Here is a 16,940-nt window from a genome sequence, read left to right as displayed (position 1 = left end):
CACTGCAGGGTGTAGCCTCAGAACAGAATATCCTCTTTGACCAGTAGATATATTTTGTCATCTGTTATCTATAGCCAACAAGGAGATTATATTTTATAGTTCTACTTTAGCCTTCACTTCCTGAAATCACAGAGCCTGGTAATTAGTGAAAGGTTTGGAACTTAAGGATTTGTTTTCACCAAAAAAGGTCTTTCTGATACAAGTATTTAGCCTTAGAGCAGGGGTCTCAAACTCAATTTACCTGGGGGCCGCAGGAGGCAAAGTCTGGGTGATCCTTGGGTGCAAAGTCAGTAGTAAGCCTTGAACATTGGGAGGGTGTGACCCAAACAACTAAAACAAAACAAAACAAAACAAAAAAAGATTCCTCTAGGGCAGGGCCACAAAATGTTGTACGGAGGGCCGCAAAGGTCCCATGGGCCACAAGTTTGAGATCCCTGCCTTAGAGTGTCCTTTGTAGTTTGTCAGGAATATCAGGAAGTTTTCACCTTTTATTCTATCTTTTTGTCTTGCCAAATGCCCACTTCTTAAGAAATTCCAAATTAGGTAAAAATGACTGATGGCAAATGAAAGTACAGGCTTAATTAGTAAACAAGATTATAATAATGTATAATGAGCAACTTTTGTCACTGCCTTAGTATCTAGTTTTCTTTCTTTCTTTTGGTTTTTGGGCCACACCTGGTGATACTCCGGGGTTACTCCTGGCTATGCGCTCAGAAATCACTCCTGGCTTGGGGTACCATACGGGATGCTGGGGGATCAAACCGCTGTCTGTCCTAGGTTAGTGCATGCTAGGCAAAATCCCTACCACTTGTGTCACTGCTCCGGCCCAGTTTTCTAATTTCTGGATTTTGTGATGGTAGAATATAGTAGTAATGAAAATGCATTACAATTTTGATCATGCCAAAAATTGAGACTTAGAGACTTGCCTTGCACATGGCTGATATGGACTGGATCCTGACTTCAGTCACTGGCACATCACTAAGAGTTATCCCTGAGCACAGAGCCAGGAGTAAGCCCTGAATGCCACTGGGTGTAACCTGAATGTTTTAGAAAACAAACAAACAAGCAAACAAAAAGATTCAAAGAGAATATTGGGCTGGAGAAAAAGCACAGTGGTAGGGCATTTGCCTTGCATGCAGGAGGGACACAATTCAGTTCCCGGCATCCCAGGTGGGCCCTCAGCCTGCCAGGGGGGATTTCTGAGTGCAGAGCCAGGAGTAACCCCTGAGCGCTGCAGGGTATGGCTCAAAAACCCAACAAGCATTAAATAATGAAGTTTTAAATAATCTATGTGATAAGAGACCTATCAGCAAGTATGGGTACAGGTTTGTAAATGCAATGCTACTTATTCTCAATGTTATCCTCACAGAACAATTATGTTAGTCCCTGGTAAAAATTGCTCTTGATTAGTATCGCATTTTTACTGTCTGTTTTATTTTACTTTCTTATAGACTTTAACACTATGTTCCTAGCAGTCTCATACTCTTATATTTATTCACAAGATTACCTTAAGTACTGTTGTGCTAATACTCATTTTCCTTTTTTAAGAGCTGGGGTGGAAAGGAAAATGGATTTGGGCTTGCAGAATGTTGCAGAGACTTGCATATGATGGTAAGTAACTCCTTTTGGTATGGGTGTCTTGGCAGAGCTTTGTGTTACCTCCTGTAATCTTTACATTGACTGTATAGCATATATAAATTTGATACTTATTTCAGAAAGATACAGAGGAATCTGAGCTCAATTGAAGCATTATAAACATTGTTTACATATGCTGTGCCCTTAGTATGCTAGAGTTAGACAACGAATCTCAGAAACATACTGTATATATTCAGTATGCAGTAGGAAGCTGCATTTGGTGATTTGTTTGAAAATTATTAAAATTTCAAAGTGATTCTATTTATATTCTTGCACTGGAGCTTCTGGAATTCTGGGCTGTCTGGCACAATTTGTAATGATTCCTTGAAAAAGTTTCACCATTAGAGTATTTGAGAACATAGAACATTCTGTATGCTTAAAGTCATGACTTAGCATCTTCCATTTGCTCAGGCCATCTCCCTTGTCTTACTATACTTCTGTGAACTCAGACATAACTGAAATTTTTAGAATAATTTTTGTGACAAACCTGGTCTACTGAAGGTAAAACATGTGCCCTGCCTTTTTTAAAATTCATTTAGATATAGGTGGACATTTGGGTTTGACTCAGATCTTTGCTAATGTAACTAGAATCACAATGAACATAGTTATGCAAATAGCTTTTTGTTTATTTGTTTGGGTTTTGGCCACACCTGGGACACTTGAGTTATTCCTGGCTTTACACTCAGAAATCACTTCTGGCAAGCTGGGGGGTGGGGACCATATGGGATATTGGGGATCAAGCATACAAGGCAAACACCCTAATGGCTCCAAAGCTCAGTTGTGTATATATCTATTTTAATTAATTTGTGTGTTCTTGAAATAGATGGAAGGGAGAAGAGTCACTACTAGGTCATGTTATAGTTTCATATTTAAATTTTTGGGAAATCTCATACACTTATAAAAGTGCTCTTTTGCTGTCTTTAGTTTGTATCTCTGGCCTTTCTTGGATCTTACTCTTTTGTCTGAGGAAAGCTATAGTCAAAATTAATTTCTTGAAAGAAGGGATATATGTAACATAATAAAGTCTTCCCAACTTTTATGTTCTTCTAATTTGATCTTTGCTAAGTCAGTGAAGACAATATAGCTTTTGGATACATTGTTCACTCTTGTGGCAGGAGTTGAGGAGTTGAACCCAGAGATTATTACTTTGTAAGCAAATGTTACGTGCTTTTACTGTGTCAGTCATAACTTTGTATCTAATTTATTCATGTGCTTTTTATGCAGAAATACCCACCTAGTGCAACTACACTACACTTTGAATTCTATGCAGACCCTGGGGCAGAAGTCAAAATTGAGAAAAGGGTGAGTTTTACTTAGACTTGTGGAAAAGGGTCTATGCTTTACTGTAAATGAGTTTCAGTTTTTTAAGACTCCATAAAGAGAATGGATTTGATTTAGGTTGGTACCCTCCAAAGCTAAATATACTTTGCACTGTTTCAGGAATTGTATACCCACTTAATTTTAAGCTCCTACAAGAGAGGTCTTAATGACTTGTTTATTTTCTTTAGATTCAGTAGATAATTTGAACTTGTAGTTTACTATAATAATTTGTATGCTGTGGCTGGAGCAGTAGCGCAGTGTTAGGGCGCTTGCCTTGCACGCGGCAAACCCAGGACAGACCTTGATTCGATCCCTGGTGTCCATATGGTCCCCCGAGTCAGGAACAATTTCTGAGCTCATAGCCAGAAGTAACCCCTGAGCATTACCGGGTGTGGCCCAAAAAACAACAAAATAATCATTTGTATAGTAATGGCTTCATTTTCTTAAATTAAGCCAGAAATATATAGAAGATCCTGCTTCTATATTAACTGTCCACTCCAATATTTTTTGAGCACTTGATATAGTCCACATATGTTTAGATTCTGACAGGGGTTTTCAAACTTTTTAAACAGAGGGCCAGTTCACTGTCCTTCAGACTGTGGGAGGGCCAGATTATAGTAAAAACAAAAATTATGAACAAATTTCTATGCACACTGCATATATCTTATTTAGAAGCGAAGAAACAAAATGGGAATAAATACAGTATGTGGCCCGCGGGCCGTAGTTTGAAGATCCCTGGTTTAGAAGGAGTAAATAGCCCAGTGAAGACTTTGATTTTGTATCTATAAGAGTAACTATTAATCAATCAGTCTTTGTAGATTAATGGTGCCTTAAACAGGTCTCTTGTCTATTTGTGGAAATCATTATATGGACTTAATGTTTGTTATTAATTTAGATACTGGGGATTAACTCATGAAGGTTTAAAAGGATCAATATAAACTGAAATGTTTTGGGGATATTTATTGTATATTTATACTTCTAGTTTTAAAGACATTTCCATAGCTATTTATATAGGACATTGATATTTTCATATAACTGAAATTTTTCATTTAACTTTAGGAGACTAAAGTTATATTGAAATAAGTGTTCAAGTTGGGCTTCTATTTAGTTTGACCTTTTAATTATTTAGTTCTCTAGCAGGAAAGATGGAGGCATGTGATACTAACAGCTCTCATCTTCTATTTCAGACAACTAGTAACACACTACATTATATTCACATAGAACAACTTGACAAGGTATGAGGAAACTTTTGTTGCCTAATTTTTCAATATTTGTTTCACTGTGTATTCCTAACTATGTTTCTAATGCAGATTTCAGAAAGCCCTTCTGAAATTATGGAATCTCTTACTAAGATGTACAGCATTCCCAAGGATAAGCAGGTATGGTATGCCCCAAAACATGGCTATGGTTTTTATCCAAATAAACTAAAGATATGTGCTGGGTTGAAAGAGCATAATGTTTAGACCATATACAAATCACAGACCCTATGTGTCCAGCACTTAATAAATACCTTTAGGAAAATAAAAGCTGCCTTAGTTACCATGAGTATCCAATAAATGTTCCCATTCTAGGATCTTCCACAATGTGTAATTCTTTTCTTTTACTTCATAAGATCCTGTGTATGTGCCTCTTCCCCCATTTACTTATCTTATTGTCTTCTTTTCCCCTCGCTTCCCTTCCTTTGCCCTCTTTCTTCTTCCTGCTCTCTTCCTTTCCTTCCCTTTTCAAAATAAATTGATATTAGTTTATTTATAAAGTTATGTTATAGTCTAAAGAATTTATTCCTATTCCTGATCACGTGATGGTGATCAAATATTTGATTAATCACAATTTCAACTTGCCAAATACCCACCTTTGTTTCCTAATGATAGTACTTGGCTTCTGTTGGAATATTATGCATTTATTTATTCCATTTTGAAGCAGTCATTTTACTAAGTAGCCTCAATAGGAACAATTTTGTCTCAAATTATATTCACCTTTTTATTGACTTTCTGATTTAGCTTTTTTTTTTTTCTTAAAACAGATGCTGTTATTTACACACATACGGCTGGCTCATGGCTTTTCTAATCACAGGAAGCGATTGCAAGCTGTTCAGGCCAGGCTGCATGCTATATCTATATTAGGTAAGAAAAGGTAGTATAATGGACAGGTTTCTAATCAGGCATTTTGATTTCCTTTGAAATCAACTCTATTCCTGTCAGGCTCAATTGATTTATAGCTGGTAAGATCCTAGTATTCCTATTCATTGTTTTTATCATTGAGCTCTTTAATGTTGGAACAGAAATAGAATATGCTATCCTGTGAGTTTAGTCTTTATTTAATTTATGATGGGAACTTAAATGTAGTTATCTTCCACTTAAGAGATAACCACTGCCGTTTTGTCTTCGTCTTCTGTCCTAGTAGGAGTATAATTTGAAGGGGTAGTTGGGACACATCTCTAACTGCTCAGGGTTTACTCCTTACTCTGCTTTGGAATTGTGGTAATGGTGATTAAACCTGGGTTGCCCAAAAGTAAGGCAAGAACTGTACCTACTGGCAGCTGGAGCATAGTTTTTAAATAAATAAAAATATTAATTATTCATTGCCATTTATTTTACTTTTGTAGATTAATAGAATAAAAAGCATATTTGTTGTAAAATAATTAGTCCATGCTTATCCTTTTTCCTTTTGGAGAGTTTTCTTAATATAGGAACAGTACTTAACAGTACTTAATTTGTAGGCTGATATGAGAGTTAGCTTACTCATCGCATATACTAGGTACAAAAGGTATAAAATGGTAGCTACGATTAAATATTGTTGACCTTTATGTTAATATTTGTCTATTAATAAGTTCGTTAAATTGCCATTTCTATTCTTATGTACTCATACCATATCTAGCATTTTCTTCTGGCATGTTGATATATTCTCAGTAAATGTTTGTTAAAAATGAACAAATTTAATCTGATCCTGGTAGTTTACACTTTGGGGGAAATTGTTCATTATAACTTTCCTTTCGGTTTGTCGAGAAAGTATTACACAGGCTCAGATTTTTCTTACAAAATGAACATAGATCTGTTACTTACGATTTGTATATGTATGTCCATAAAATACTGAAACAACTTCAAGAGACTAAAATAAAAGTTCCTTTTCAGAGCATAATAGTTAGAAATAATGATGTCAAAAAGAATTAATTTTTCTTTGTATTGCCTTTTATATTTTCAAAACTTTTCTAAAGATTAGTAATGACATTCATAGATGAACCTTCCAGTTTGATGGGTATTTTAATGTCATTTTGCCGTCCAGTTCTCTAGGATTCTGCCTTATAATGCTATTGAAAAGGGAATAATTTTATAAAAACAGTACGTACCAACAGATTTGTGACTGGGCAGTGGATTGACCACTGCCTCTTGCCTACAGTGTTTGTTTCTCCTTTTGCAGTGTATTCCAATGCTTTGCAGGAGTCAGCAAACAGTATCTTATATAATGGGTTGATAGAAGAATTGGTAGATGTCCTTCAGATAACAGATAAACAGCTTATGGTAAGTATTGTTCTGTGTATTTCAGGCTCTACGTATTCTTTAGAAAGAACCCAATTATTAAATTGTTGGCCTTCTGCTTCTTTGGATATTTTGCTGCAAAATTAATAGATGCCAGGATTTCACTATATTCTCAATAGACCTCTGTCTTTCCCAAGCAATATCGGTAGAATTTAAAATTTTAATCTCTATGGACTGGAGCAATACTATAGTAGGTAGGGTGTTTGCCTTGCATGCAGCCAGCCCAAGTTCAATTCCCTGTATCCCACCTGGTCTCTTGAGCCTGCCAGCAGTAATTTCTGAACACAGCAGGAGTAACCCCTGAGTGCCATTGGATGTGACCTCAAAGCCAAAAAAAGTTAATATCTTAAAATTTAGAGATTATATTATTAGCAACTTTGTCTATTCTTACTTCCTATTTGACACATTCCACATTTACTCTGTTCAGGAGATTAAAGCTGCTTCTTTGCGGACATTAACATCAATTGTCCATCTAGAGAGAACCCCCAAACTGAGCAGTATTATTGACTGTACTGGAACTGCCTCCTACCATGGATTTTTACCTGTACTTGTGCGGAATTGTATCCAGGCCATGATTGGTAAGTTTAATGTTTTAAGTCAACTGTTTAATCAATGAAAGGAAACGTATGCTCGTCTATTTGTAAAATTCTACCAGCTTTACATCAAATTCTGAGCAAGCTCTTTTTCTCTCAATCTCCCTGATAGATCCTTCCATGGACCCATATCCTCACCAATTTGCCACTGCTCTCTTCTCTTTTTTATACCATCTGGCCAGTTATGATGCTGGTGGTGAAGCTTTGGTCTCCTGTGGAATGATGGAAGCCTTATTGAAGGTGCTCTACTTTTTGAAATATATTTGTGTGAAATAAATTTAGAGTGTAGAGAGGTGGAATGATTCACAGAGTAGGTAATGCAAACAAAAGGTTATTAAGAATTGACCATAATTCTGTCTGTTGTAATTGATTGTGAGGAGGTGCTAGTTACTAGTCAAGTAATTCTTTAATCATGATCTTTGTTACTACTATAAAAATAAATGTAAAGATTCGTATTCATGTTGCATACTGGATACCAGCTTCAGTCTTCCTTCATATTTAATGCTGTTTTTAAATTTGGTGTATATGAAGGATTTTATTACCTGGATTTTATTATCTGGATCTTAATGTAAAGTAGATTTGTGTTGATGAAAATTTATTAGTTCATTAGTAATTTGTATTGTTATTACTTTAGGAGATTGAATTGCAAAAGAGATAGTATTGTCATTTGGCAAATCCCCCAAATCAAGTAAACCTAGTTTTTCACTTGTGTTGTGTCCTTTTGATCCTAGGTTGCATGTTTTCAAGAGTTTATTATTTATACTTTGCATTTTTCATTTGATTGGTTTTGCTATTTTTCCCTGGTAGGTCATAAAGTTTCTTGGTGATGAACAGGACCAGATAACGTTTGTCACCCGAGCTGTCAGAGTGGTAGACCTCATCACCAATTTGGACATGGCAGCTTTTCAATCCCATAGTGGACTTTCTATCTTCATTTATAGACTTGAGGTACCATTATATAAGGTTTTCTTTGTATAGACATATTCCAAGTGAGAACTGAAACTAGGAATTATTTTACCATAAAGATCTACCTTATTCCTTCTGTTTTTATAAACCAGTTCAATCTGCTTGCATTATACTTTAATTGTACTTATTTTTTAACCCTTCGTTGTGTGTGGATATAAAGTTTTCTTACTATTTTCCCCTTCATCATAGCATGAAGTAGATTTGTGCCGAAAAGAATGTCCATTTGTGATCAAGCCAAAGATCCAGAGACCCAGTACTGCCCAAGAGGGAGAAGAAATGGAAACTGATATGGATGGTAAAATAGTTATTCAGTGTTTTTGTAGTTGACACTTTTCTGTCATCTAATCCCCAGTTTTCATTCTTTCCTATAAACTCTAAAGTGTATTGTTGATTCAGGTATATATTTTCATCATCAACACAGCTTTGTTTCTGCAAAACTTATTTGCCTGTTTTTTTATTATTAGAAAAAAGGCATAAATGGTGGAAATGGAGGTAAATGGCGAAGCACAAGTGGTAGAGCTGCATTAGAGACCAACAACAATCACTTAGATGTTAATCTAATTTATTTCAGGACTTAAGTATTGTTTTCTTAAGTATTGGTTCATTTTATTTCTAGTGAAATGTATAGATGCAAACGAGAGAGCTCAAACGGCTAGAGTGCATGCATGGTGTGCAAAGATCCCGTGCTGAATCTCTGCTACTGCAGAGTCCTCTGAGCTCTCTTGGAATTATCCTTGATTTAAGTTTGTTAGATCAGGATACTGTTTTGGTCCCTGTTATATCTTCATTATCTATATGCATTTAGAATATGGTTTGGCAAAGACAAGGATAATGTAGGCTCTAAAATGGGTCCTCTGAAGCTATCAGCTGTCTTGGAAAAGAGGATCTATTTAAAAATTGTCCAGTGAAGGACTGGTTTAATCAGAAAAGTGATTTAGAAAAAAAAAAGTATTTCGAAATGTTAGCAGTTATTATGAGTGGAATTGTATTGTATTTCCTAAATTATAAGGATCTATACAAAGTATAAAATGAAAGTGAATAAGGTGAAATGTGACTGTTCATTCCTATCCAATCTAGATGCTTCTTTGGTATGACTTTAGATACCTGAGTTATATATATAGTTTAAAGTTTAAAAGATGAGTTATGATAAACCATTCAACTTAAATTGTTCAATGTGACATTCTTTGTATTTTAAGTATTAATTCTTAGTAATTTTCATGTTTTTATTATGTAGTTTTTCAAAAGGTCTATCTATTTAACTGTAGGATATGAAACTACATTGTTTTTTTTCTGCCATATTTTATATTACGATTATGTTTGATTACATGTCTTGAGTAGTGATGTATTTTTATGTTTTATGTTCTTATTTTGGCTTTCAGTCATCTGTTCCTCCATTTTGATAGCATTCCATTCATGTTAAAAATTTTTCTCCAGCATGTTTCTTTTGAATGTTGACTCTTTATTCTGACTAGTTCGTGTAATTTACATAGTTGCAGATGTTACTATGGAAAGTAGTCCAGGTTCATCCCTCTCTATGGAGCAGCGGCTGGAAATTGAATTAAGGGCATCATGTTCTAGTAGCAGTGCTTTCATCTCTTCTGGTCCTGGCCCTCGTCCTGGTATGTAGACCTGTATATAAACACATTATTTTATATATGGGGTGAATAACTTGCTAATGAAGAACTGTGCTTTGAGAGTTAAGGGAAGCTTGCCTTTTCTGTTGTATGTTACTTTGCCATTCTGTTGTCAATTTTCTCATTTTGTAGTATTTTCCATTTGCATTATTATATCAAAGTAGTCGTGTTGGAGGTAAAATGAAACAGGAACTAATTAAGAGTCTCATGCTCTACCGATGGAGCTAGCTGGGCAGCTGAAACAGGAACTAATTAATGATCAAAGAACTAATCTTTTCACATTAAAACTTTTGTTACGTTTAAGGTTTTTTTTGGTGGGTAACACAACTAACAGACTTACTCCTGGTTCTGTATTGAGTGATCACTCCAGACAGGGTTTAGGGGTGGAGCAGGTCAGCTGTGTGAATGGCACAATCTATGTCTTTTCCTGTCCAGCCCCTAAGTTTTTTTGTTTTAGTATTTATTTTATGTAGTTCTAGGTAGTTTATTTTTCCAATTTAAAAGTTTAGAATGCTCTTACTAAGATCTAAGATCTCATCTTGAATATCAGCTAGTACATAAGAAAATCTGGGTCATAAAAAGTATCCATGTTCATTACTGTCTAGTAGTAAAAACACTATAATTATTTCTGTCTTCCGTGTCAGGTGTCCAGTGTATTCCACAACGAGCAGCTCTTCTTAAATCCATGTTGAATTTCCTCAAGAAGGCCATTCAAGATCCTGCTTTTTCAGATGGCATACGACATGGTATTTAATTCTAGACCTTTCTAGAAGGATATTTGTGTCTCAAAATTGGTCATTCATAGGTTTTGGCTACTATTTTCTTATAAGTCAGATTTAGGAAAATGCTTTACCATTTTGAGTAGCCTTTAATCTCTGGATTTTGAATGATTTTTTTTCTTTTACCAGCTTTCTGACTGCTAGTTATAGCCTATTACCCTACTCTCAGAATATTCTTGATTCTTTGAACCACTATTAAAAAGTTACTGCGGAGCTGGAACAGTGGTGCAGCAGTAGGGTGTTTGCCTTGCGTGCATCAGACCTAGGACAGACCGAGAGGTTAGATTTCCTGGCATCCCATGTGGCCCCCCAAGTCACGGTGATTTCTGAGCGCATAGCCAGGAATAATCCCTGAGCATCACCGGGTGTGGCCCAAAACCAAAAAAAAGTTATTGCATGAACAGTGCATAAATTTGTAATAGAACATGAAAAACAATATTTTAAATATTAGTGTTTTCTGATAATAGTGCGTGGATCTTATACCCAGCAGGTTGATCATATTATCTTATTATTTACTTTTATCTTAGTGATGGATGGTTCTCTCCCTACCTCCCTGAAACACATCATCAGCAATGCAGAATACTATGGTCCATCACTCTTCCTATTAGGTAAGTAAAGTTTATATTTGTTGATATCAGTCTAATAATCTGGCATGGCTTTTTCTATTGTGTGTATACTGATGATTTATTAATTTTTGACTTGGTAATGAAAGAAAAAGCTAAAATTTGGTTTTAAGAATATTCACCTTTGGGGCTGTGAGGTGGCGCTAGAGGTAAGGTGTCTGCCTTGCAACCGCTAGCCAAGGAAGGACCGTGGTTTCACCCCCCCCATGTCCCATATGGTCCCCCCAAGCCAGGGGCAATTTCTGAGAGCTTAGCCAGGAGTAACCCCTGAGCATCAAATGGGTGTGGCCCAAAAAAAAAAAAGAATATTCACCTTTAAAATGGCAAAGATACCTTCTAATAATATATCATTTATTATATACAAGCATTGGCTTTTTGTACAATTTGATGCAAATGTGATAATCATTTTTATTAAGTGCTAGTGTTTGTGGCCTTGTTCTTGTTTGGGAAATTCACAGATTTTTTTTCCATTCTCATAATTAAATATCAGATCTAAAGAATATAGTTTCTCACGGCAACAAATATAGTTTTGAAGTGCTGTAGGCACTTTTTAGATTTTTGTAAGAAATTTCTTTGCAGTTTCACATTGGTACTTGTTCAGTCTTGATTTTCATTACATTTATTGAGTCCTTACAGTTCCTACAATTCATGATTATTCAAGAAAAAATAGATGCATACATTCTAGAGTTCTGCTGAAAACTGTAAATTCACTCAGTGTTGTGGAAATGAGGAAAACTTTGTTCTAAAACTTTGGGGGTCTGGAAGTGTGGGGATATTTGTTAGGTTTCTGTGACTTACTCCCTTGCTGACAATTTTTGTGGTTGGGAGCACACCTGGTGGTACTCAGGGATCACTTCTTGCAGTGTTCAGGAGACTACTTAGAATACTGGGAACTGAACTTGATGTAGTCAAGCCAAGCACTCTACTATCTCTCCAGCTCCAAGATTTTGCATATTTAGTTCCTGTGATTTAAACATAAATAGTTCAGGATGCTTTTGTTGATTTCTTAATTTTAATGTTTTTTTCTCATTTTTGCTCCTACTACATTGATTTGCTTTGTTCATAATAGAATGGTGAGAAATAAAACAGTTTTTTTTATTTTTTATTTTTTTTTTTTGGTTTTTGGGCCACACCCGGCGGTGCTCAGGGGTTACTCCTGGCTATCTGCTCAGAAATAGCTCCTGGCAGGCACGGGGGACCGTATGGGACACCAGGATTCGAACCAACCACCTTTGGTCCTGGATCAGCTGCTTGCAAGGCAAACGCCGCTGTGCTATCTCTCCGGGCCCTTGTTTTATTCTTGAACTCAGATAAACTCTGGTATTTGGGGGCATGAGAGATAGCATGGAGGTAGGGTGTTTGCCTTGCATGCAGAAGGACGAAGGTTCGAATCCCGGCATCCCATATGTTCCCCTGAGCCTGCCAGGAGCAATTTCTGAGCATAGAGCCAGGAGTAAACCCCAAGCACTGCCAGATATGCCCCCCCCCAATGAAAAAATCTGGTATATGACCATTAAGTTTGATGTCATTACAAGTTTGTATTTCTCATTATAAATTTATGGAATTTCTCCTATGACAACACAGAGAAACTCCCCATCAATGTTAGGTTCATATGGCAAGTTCAATGTAGTTTCCCTATTTTAGCTATAGATACCCGGCAAGATATCTCAGTGATTTAAAACCTAGCAATAGAGAGAGAAAAGTAAGAGCTTTTTATAGATACACGAAGTTAAGGTTTGGAGAGATAGCTCAGCAAGTTTAACTTCTCAGGACAGAGTTTGCCCCTAACTACTACCTGGTGTGGCCCAAACACCAGAGAAAGAGAAGTTTAAAAAAAGGCAGCAAGAACCATGTCTGAAATCCATTGCCAGATCACACAAAAGAGGACTTACCTGGATGGTTGGAGAAGAGGATAGGAAACATCAAACACTGAAACATAAGCCAATAGGGATAGATTTCTTTTATAGAGTCTGTTATGCTGTTTCTGAGGTTCTTATAGAAAACTTGTACTTGGCCAAATTTGCAAATCAAAGAAAAATGGGTCAGCAATTAGTCCTCCATAATTACACTATAGAGCCTTTTATCCCAATCACAAGGAGATAGGTTACTTGATGGGTCTGAAACTCTTGGAGAGAATTTTGGTAGTATAAATGGCTGCTCTGGCTTATTGAACTTTTCAGATACCTTTCATGTATTATTGACTCGTTAAACAAGAGTTTCCTTTAAAACATACCTAGCTTTACCTTGAAATGATCCTAGGTAGTTTAATACCAATGACTATTTTTCAGTTATAAAACTTCGGTGTTCCTCTTCCATTGTTGCAGCTTTGAAGGCATTGTGATGTTTGGCTTAGTACTTGAGCAAGAGTTGTGAATTGTCTGCTCATCTGAATATGATGAGTTTATATTTCAAAATTGCATATGCCTTAGTTTTCATTTTCAAAGATAATGTTGCTTACTGAAAAGAAGGCTCAATATTCCCATTTTTGTCAAACTAGATAAATAAAAATACTTTATAGGTAGTCTGAGGCAGTATTTATTTCTCAATTGAGGATTATGTGAGCCCCTTGTAGTCCCCCAGGCTATTGCAAGAAGGATCTACTTAATACCATAAATAGAAAGGAAGACTGTGGCATCAGAATAGGGTGCCAATTTCTAGGTCAGGGAAGAAGAGGGACACAGTTGGAAATAAAATTGATAATCATTAGTCTAGGGCAGTCTAGCTGACCTTTTTAAGCCCAAGTGCTCAAACTGCCGCACAATGCCCTGTCCTCCCAATGGCCAGTCCGGCCCTGTTGCCAGGTGAGCGGCAAAGCAGACACCGGCACACTCCCCTCCCACCACACTGCATATCATAATTGCAGACCCCTTCCTGTGTGCCATTGCGATGGCAAGTGAAGGCCTTGCAGCTGGCAAGGTTAGCCATTATTGGCCTAGGGTATATGTTGTCACATTCTGATGAAGAATTTAAAGCAGCAACCCTAAGGATGCTTTGTGAAATGAGGGATTAAATAGAAAGATAGCAAGGACAGAGAAAGTATAAGACAATATGAAACAAATATTTGAGCTAAAGAATATAGAAATTTGGGCCAGGATATAATATCGAATATTCCTGAACACTGCCAGACCCTCAGCACCCCACGTATCCCTGATGTTGCAGAGCCTGAGGAGCAATACTTCCTCAGGCTCTTGCATTGAATGACTTGCCTGATTGGCTGAGTATCACCTTTGGTACCTGGATCTCTGGAGCACTGGTTGGACAGTTTTCCTCAAAACAAGAATTCAAAATTTTTAACACAAAACACATTATGGTAGTAAACATGCTACAGGTGATTAAGAACTAAGTGTCAGAAGTCAGATTTAACTAATGAACTCACAGATAAGTAGAAAGTCATCAAATTAGAGCAGAGTTTTAAAAAATTGGAAAAAATTTTGGTGGGAAAAAAAACCCCAAGAAATTTATGATGAGCACTCTGAGGACTGTCAACTAGAGGCAGCAGAAGAGCGCCACACTCTTTCTAACCAATGAACCCCACCACAACACGCAGGAAAAACCACACTACAAACGTGACAATGGGGAAAACTCGCAGGCAAACACCATCCACAGAGAATGAAGACGAAAGCTCGGATGACCTAATAAATTCCAACCACCTGATTAACCTTTCAGATAAGGAGTTTAGAATAGAAATATGGAATATGTTCGTAGAACACAAAGACAGAAATCAGAAAACTCCAAACTGAAATAACAGATCTGAAAAACACGGTCGCTCAACTGAAAACCTCAATGGATAGCCTCGCCAACAGGGTATCAGCAGCTGAGGAGAGAATCTCGGAGTACTGGAAGATGTGATGCAGAAAAACTCAACAGAACAGAAGAAATTGGAAAAAAACCTTAAGACAAATGAACAGGCAATGGAAAAAGTACTCAAGGCATGCAAACAGATGAAAATAGAAGTCTTTGATAAACTCAACAGAAACAACATAAGAGTCATTGGAGTCCCAGAAACCCAGGAAGGAGATCTCCAGGAAGAATCAACTGTCAAAGACATCATCAAAGAGATACTCCCAGAGTTAAAGAAATTCATGATGTACAATCAAGATTAAACTATTTGCATCTTCATGGTATAAAAGAAAGAAATATAAGAAAAAACAGAAGAAATTATGATCGAATAAACAATGACCAAGAGCTTCCCTAATCTGAGGAAGTAGACCTCTGTCCACTCCAGGAAGTTCAAAGCATTCCAAACAAAATAAACCCATATTCAAAAAAAGACACTGATTAAAAGTTGTTTGTTCACTTCAAGAATATAGCGTTCCTTGGGGGCTGCTGTAGATAGCACAGCAGTAGGGCATTTGCCTTGCATGCTGCTGACCCAGATTCAATCCCTGGCATCCAATATGGTTCTCCAAGCCTGCCAAGATTGATTTCTGTTTTTTGTTTGTTTTTGGGCCACACCCATTGACGCTCCAGGGTTACTCCTGGCTTGGGGGTTACTATGGGATGCCGGGGGATCGAACTGCTGTCCACCCTGGGCTAGCACTTGCAAGGCAGATGCCTTACCTCTAGCACCACCACTCCTGCCCCAGAAGATTGATTTCTGAGTACAGAGTCAGGAGTAAATCCTGAGTGCTGCCAAGTGTGGCTCAAACCATCTCCCCCAAAAAAGGTTCTTGAATACACTGAGTGATATTTTTTTTCCTGAAAAATGCTGTAAGCCAAATAAGGTTTGTAAGGTTGATAACTTCTAACTTTAGTTATAACTCAGAATCAAAGCTCCAATTTAAAACTTTGTAGCCCAATTAAGAATTTAAGAGCCACTAAGCCAAGAAAAGGAAAAACTCTAAAGTAGTATTCTTGATTTTTTTTTTTGTGATGAGAGGGGTATGTTTGCCCCAACTCAGAAGTGCTCTGAGTTTACTACTGCTGTCTCTATACTGAGGAATTAACTACTAGTAGTTGCTTGGTAGACTATATTAGATGCTAGGGATCAAAATTGGGTTGGCCATGTGTAAGGTAAATGTTTTATGACTGTTCCATCCCCTTGTAAAACATAAATGTGGGGCTGAGAGCAATAGAACAGTGGGTAGAGCATTTGCCTTGTACACAGCTGACCCAGGTTCAATCCCCAGCATCTTTTATGGTCCCCTGAACCTGCCAGGAGTGCTTTCTGAGGAAAGAGTCAAGAGTAACCCCTGAATGCAACCGGGTATGACCCCCCCCAAAAAAGCAAATACACAAAGAAAAACGAATGTGGGAAAGAATGATATGAAGCTGAAATTTACTTGTTTAAATTAGAATGGGGATATAAACTTAGATCTCTGGATGCAAACTTCATGGCAGCTTTATTATGATAAAAGTATTTTGACAAACCCAACAAAAAGAGGCAAGTTCAATTTGGTCAATTGCGCAACAGTCAGATACCAAAAGAACACTGGGCGAAAATATGATTAAAGGCAAACTGTAATACCACCCAGGTTCTGTAAACAAAAATGACTATAAATTCCTTTATCAGTAACTTCACAAACACTAAACATCCATGACCTTAATTATATCAACCAAAAGTCTCAGAGTAGTCAGATGGATCAGCTTATAAAATCCATCCTTCTGCTTATAGAAGACCCACTTGAATCTCAATGATAATTACAGGCTCAACATAAAGTTTTGGAAAGCCACCAGGCAAATATCAGTCATAAAACAGTGACAGCCATGTGAAAATAGGTTACAAGTAAAATAAGGTGATGTAGATTATAAATAAAATAAGATATGTAGTGATTAAGGGCTGAATATATTAACAGGAACTACTGCTGCATTGCAAATATACACCAAAGAAGGGGCACCAAAAGATCTAAAGTAG

The 16,940-nt window shown here is 36.9% G+C and overlaps 1 protein-coding gene across 4 annotated transcripts in view; it reads left to right on the top strand.

The window, feature by feature from the left end:
* Window positions 1–16,940, top strand: part of HUWE1 (HECT, UBA and WWE domain containing E3 ubiquitin protein ligase 1) — a 170,016-nt gene that overhangs the window by 53,344 nt on the left and 99,732 nt on the right. For all 4 annotated transcript variants that reach the window (XM_049767129.1, XM_049767132.1, XM_049767131.1 and 1 more), the window contains 13 exons: window positions 1,549–1,611; window positions 2,860–2,937; window positions 4,143–4,190; window positions 4,266–4,334; window positions 4,979–5,078; window positions 6,373–6,473; window positions 6,919–7,069; window positions 7,197–7,324; window positions 7,892–8,032; window positions 8,240–8,345; window positions 9,541–9,669; window positions 10,329–10,430; window positions 10,991–11,071. In XM_049767129.1, the coding sequence (XP_049623086.1) occupies window positions 1,549–1,611; window positions 2,860–2,937; window positions 4,143–4,190; window positions 4,266–4,334; window positions 4,979–5,078; window positions 6,373–6,473; window positions 6,919–7,069; window positions 7,197–7,324; window positions 7,892–8,032; window positions 8,240–8,345; window positions 9,541–9,669; window positions 10,329–10,430; window positions 10,991–11,071 (1,297 nt within the window). The remainder of the gene's footprint in view (window positions 1–1,548; window positions 1,612–2,859; window positions 2,938–4,142; window positions 4,191–4,265; window positions 4,335–4,978; window positions 5,079–6,372; window positions 6,474–6,918; window positions 7,070–7,196; window positions 7,325–7,891; window positions 8,033–8,239; window positions 8,346–9,540; window positions 9,670–10,328; window positions 10,431–10,990; window positions 11,072–16,940) is intronic.

This window comes from Suncus etruscus, chromosome X (genome assembly GCF_024139225.1).
Source record: "Suncus etruscus isolate mSunEtr1 chromosome X, mSunEtr1.pri.cur, whole genome shotgun sequence".
In the NCBI taxonomy this organism is placed as follows: domain Eukaryota; kingdom Metazoa; phylum Chordata; class Mammalia; order Eulipotyphla; family Soricidae; genus Suncus; species Suncus etruscus.
The sequence above is the reverse complement of the archived record's forward strand: the minus strand, read 5'-3'. Positions and strand labels throughout refer to the sequence as shown.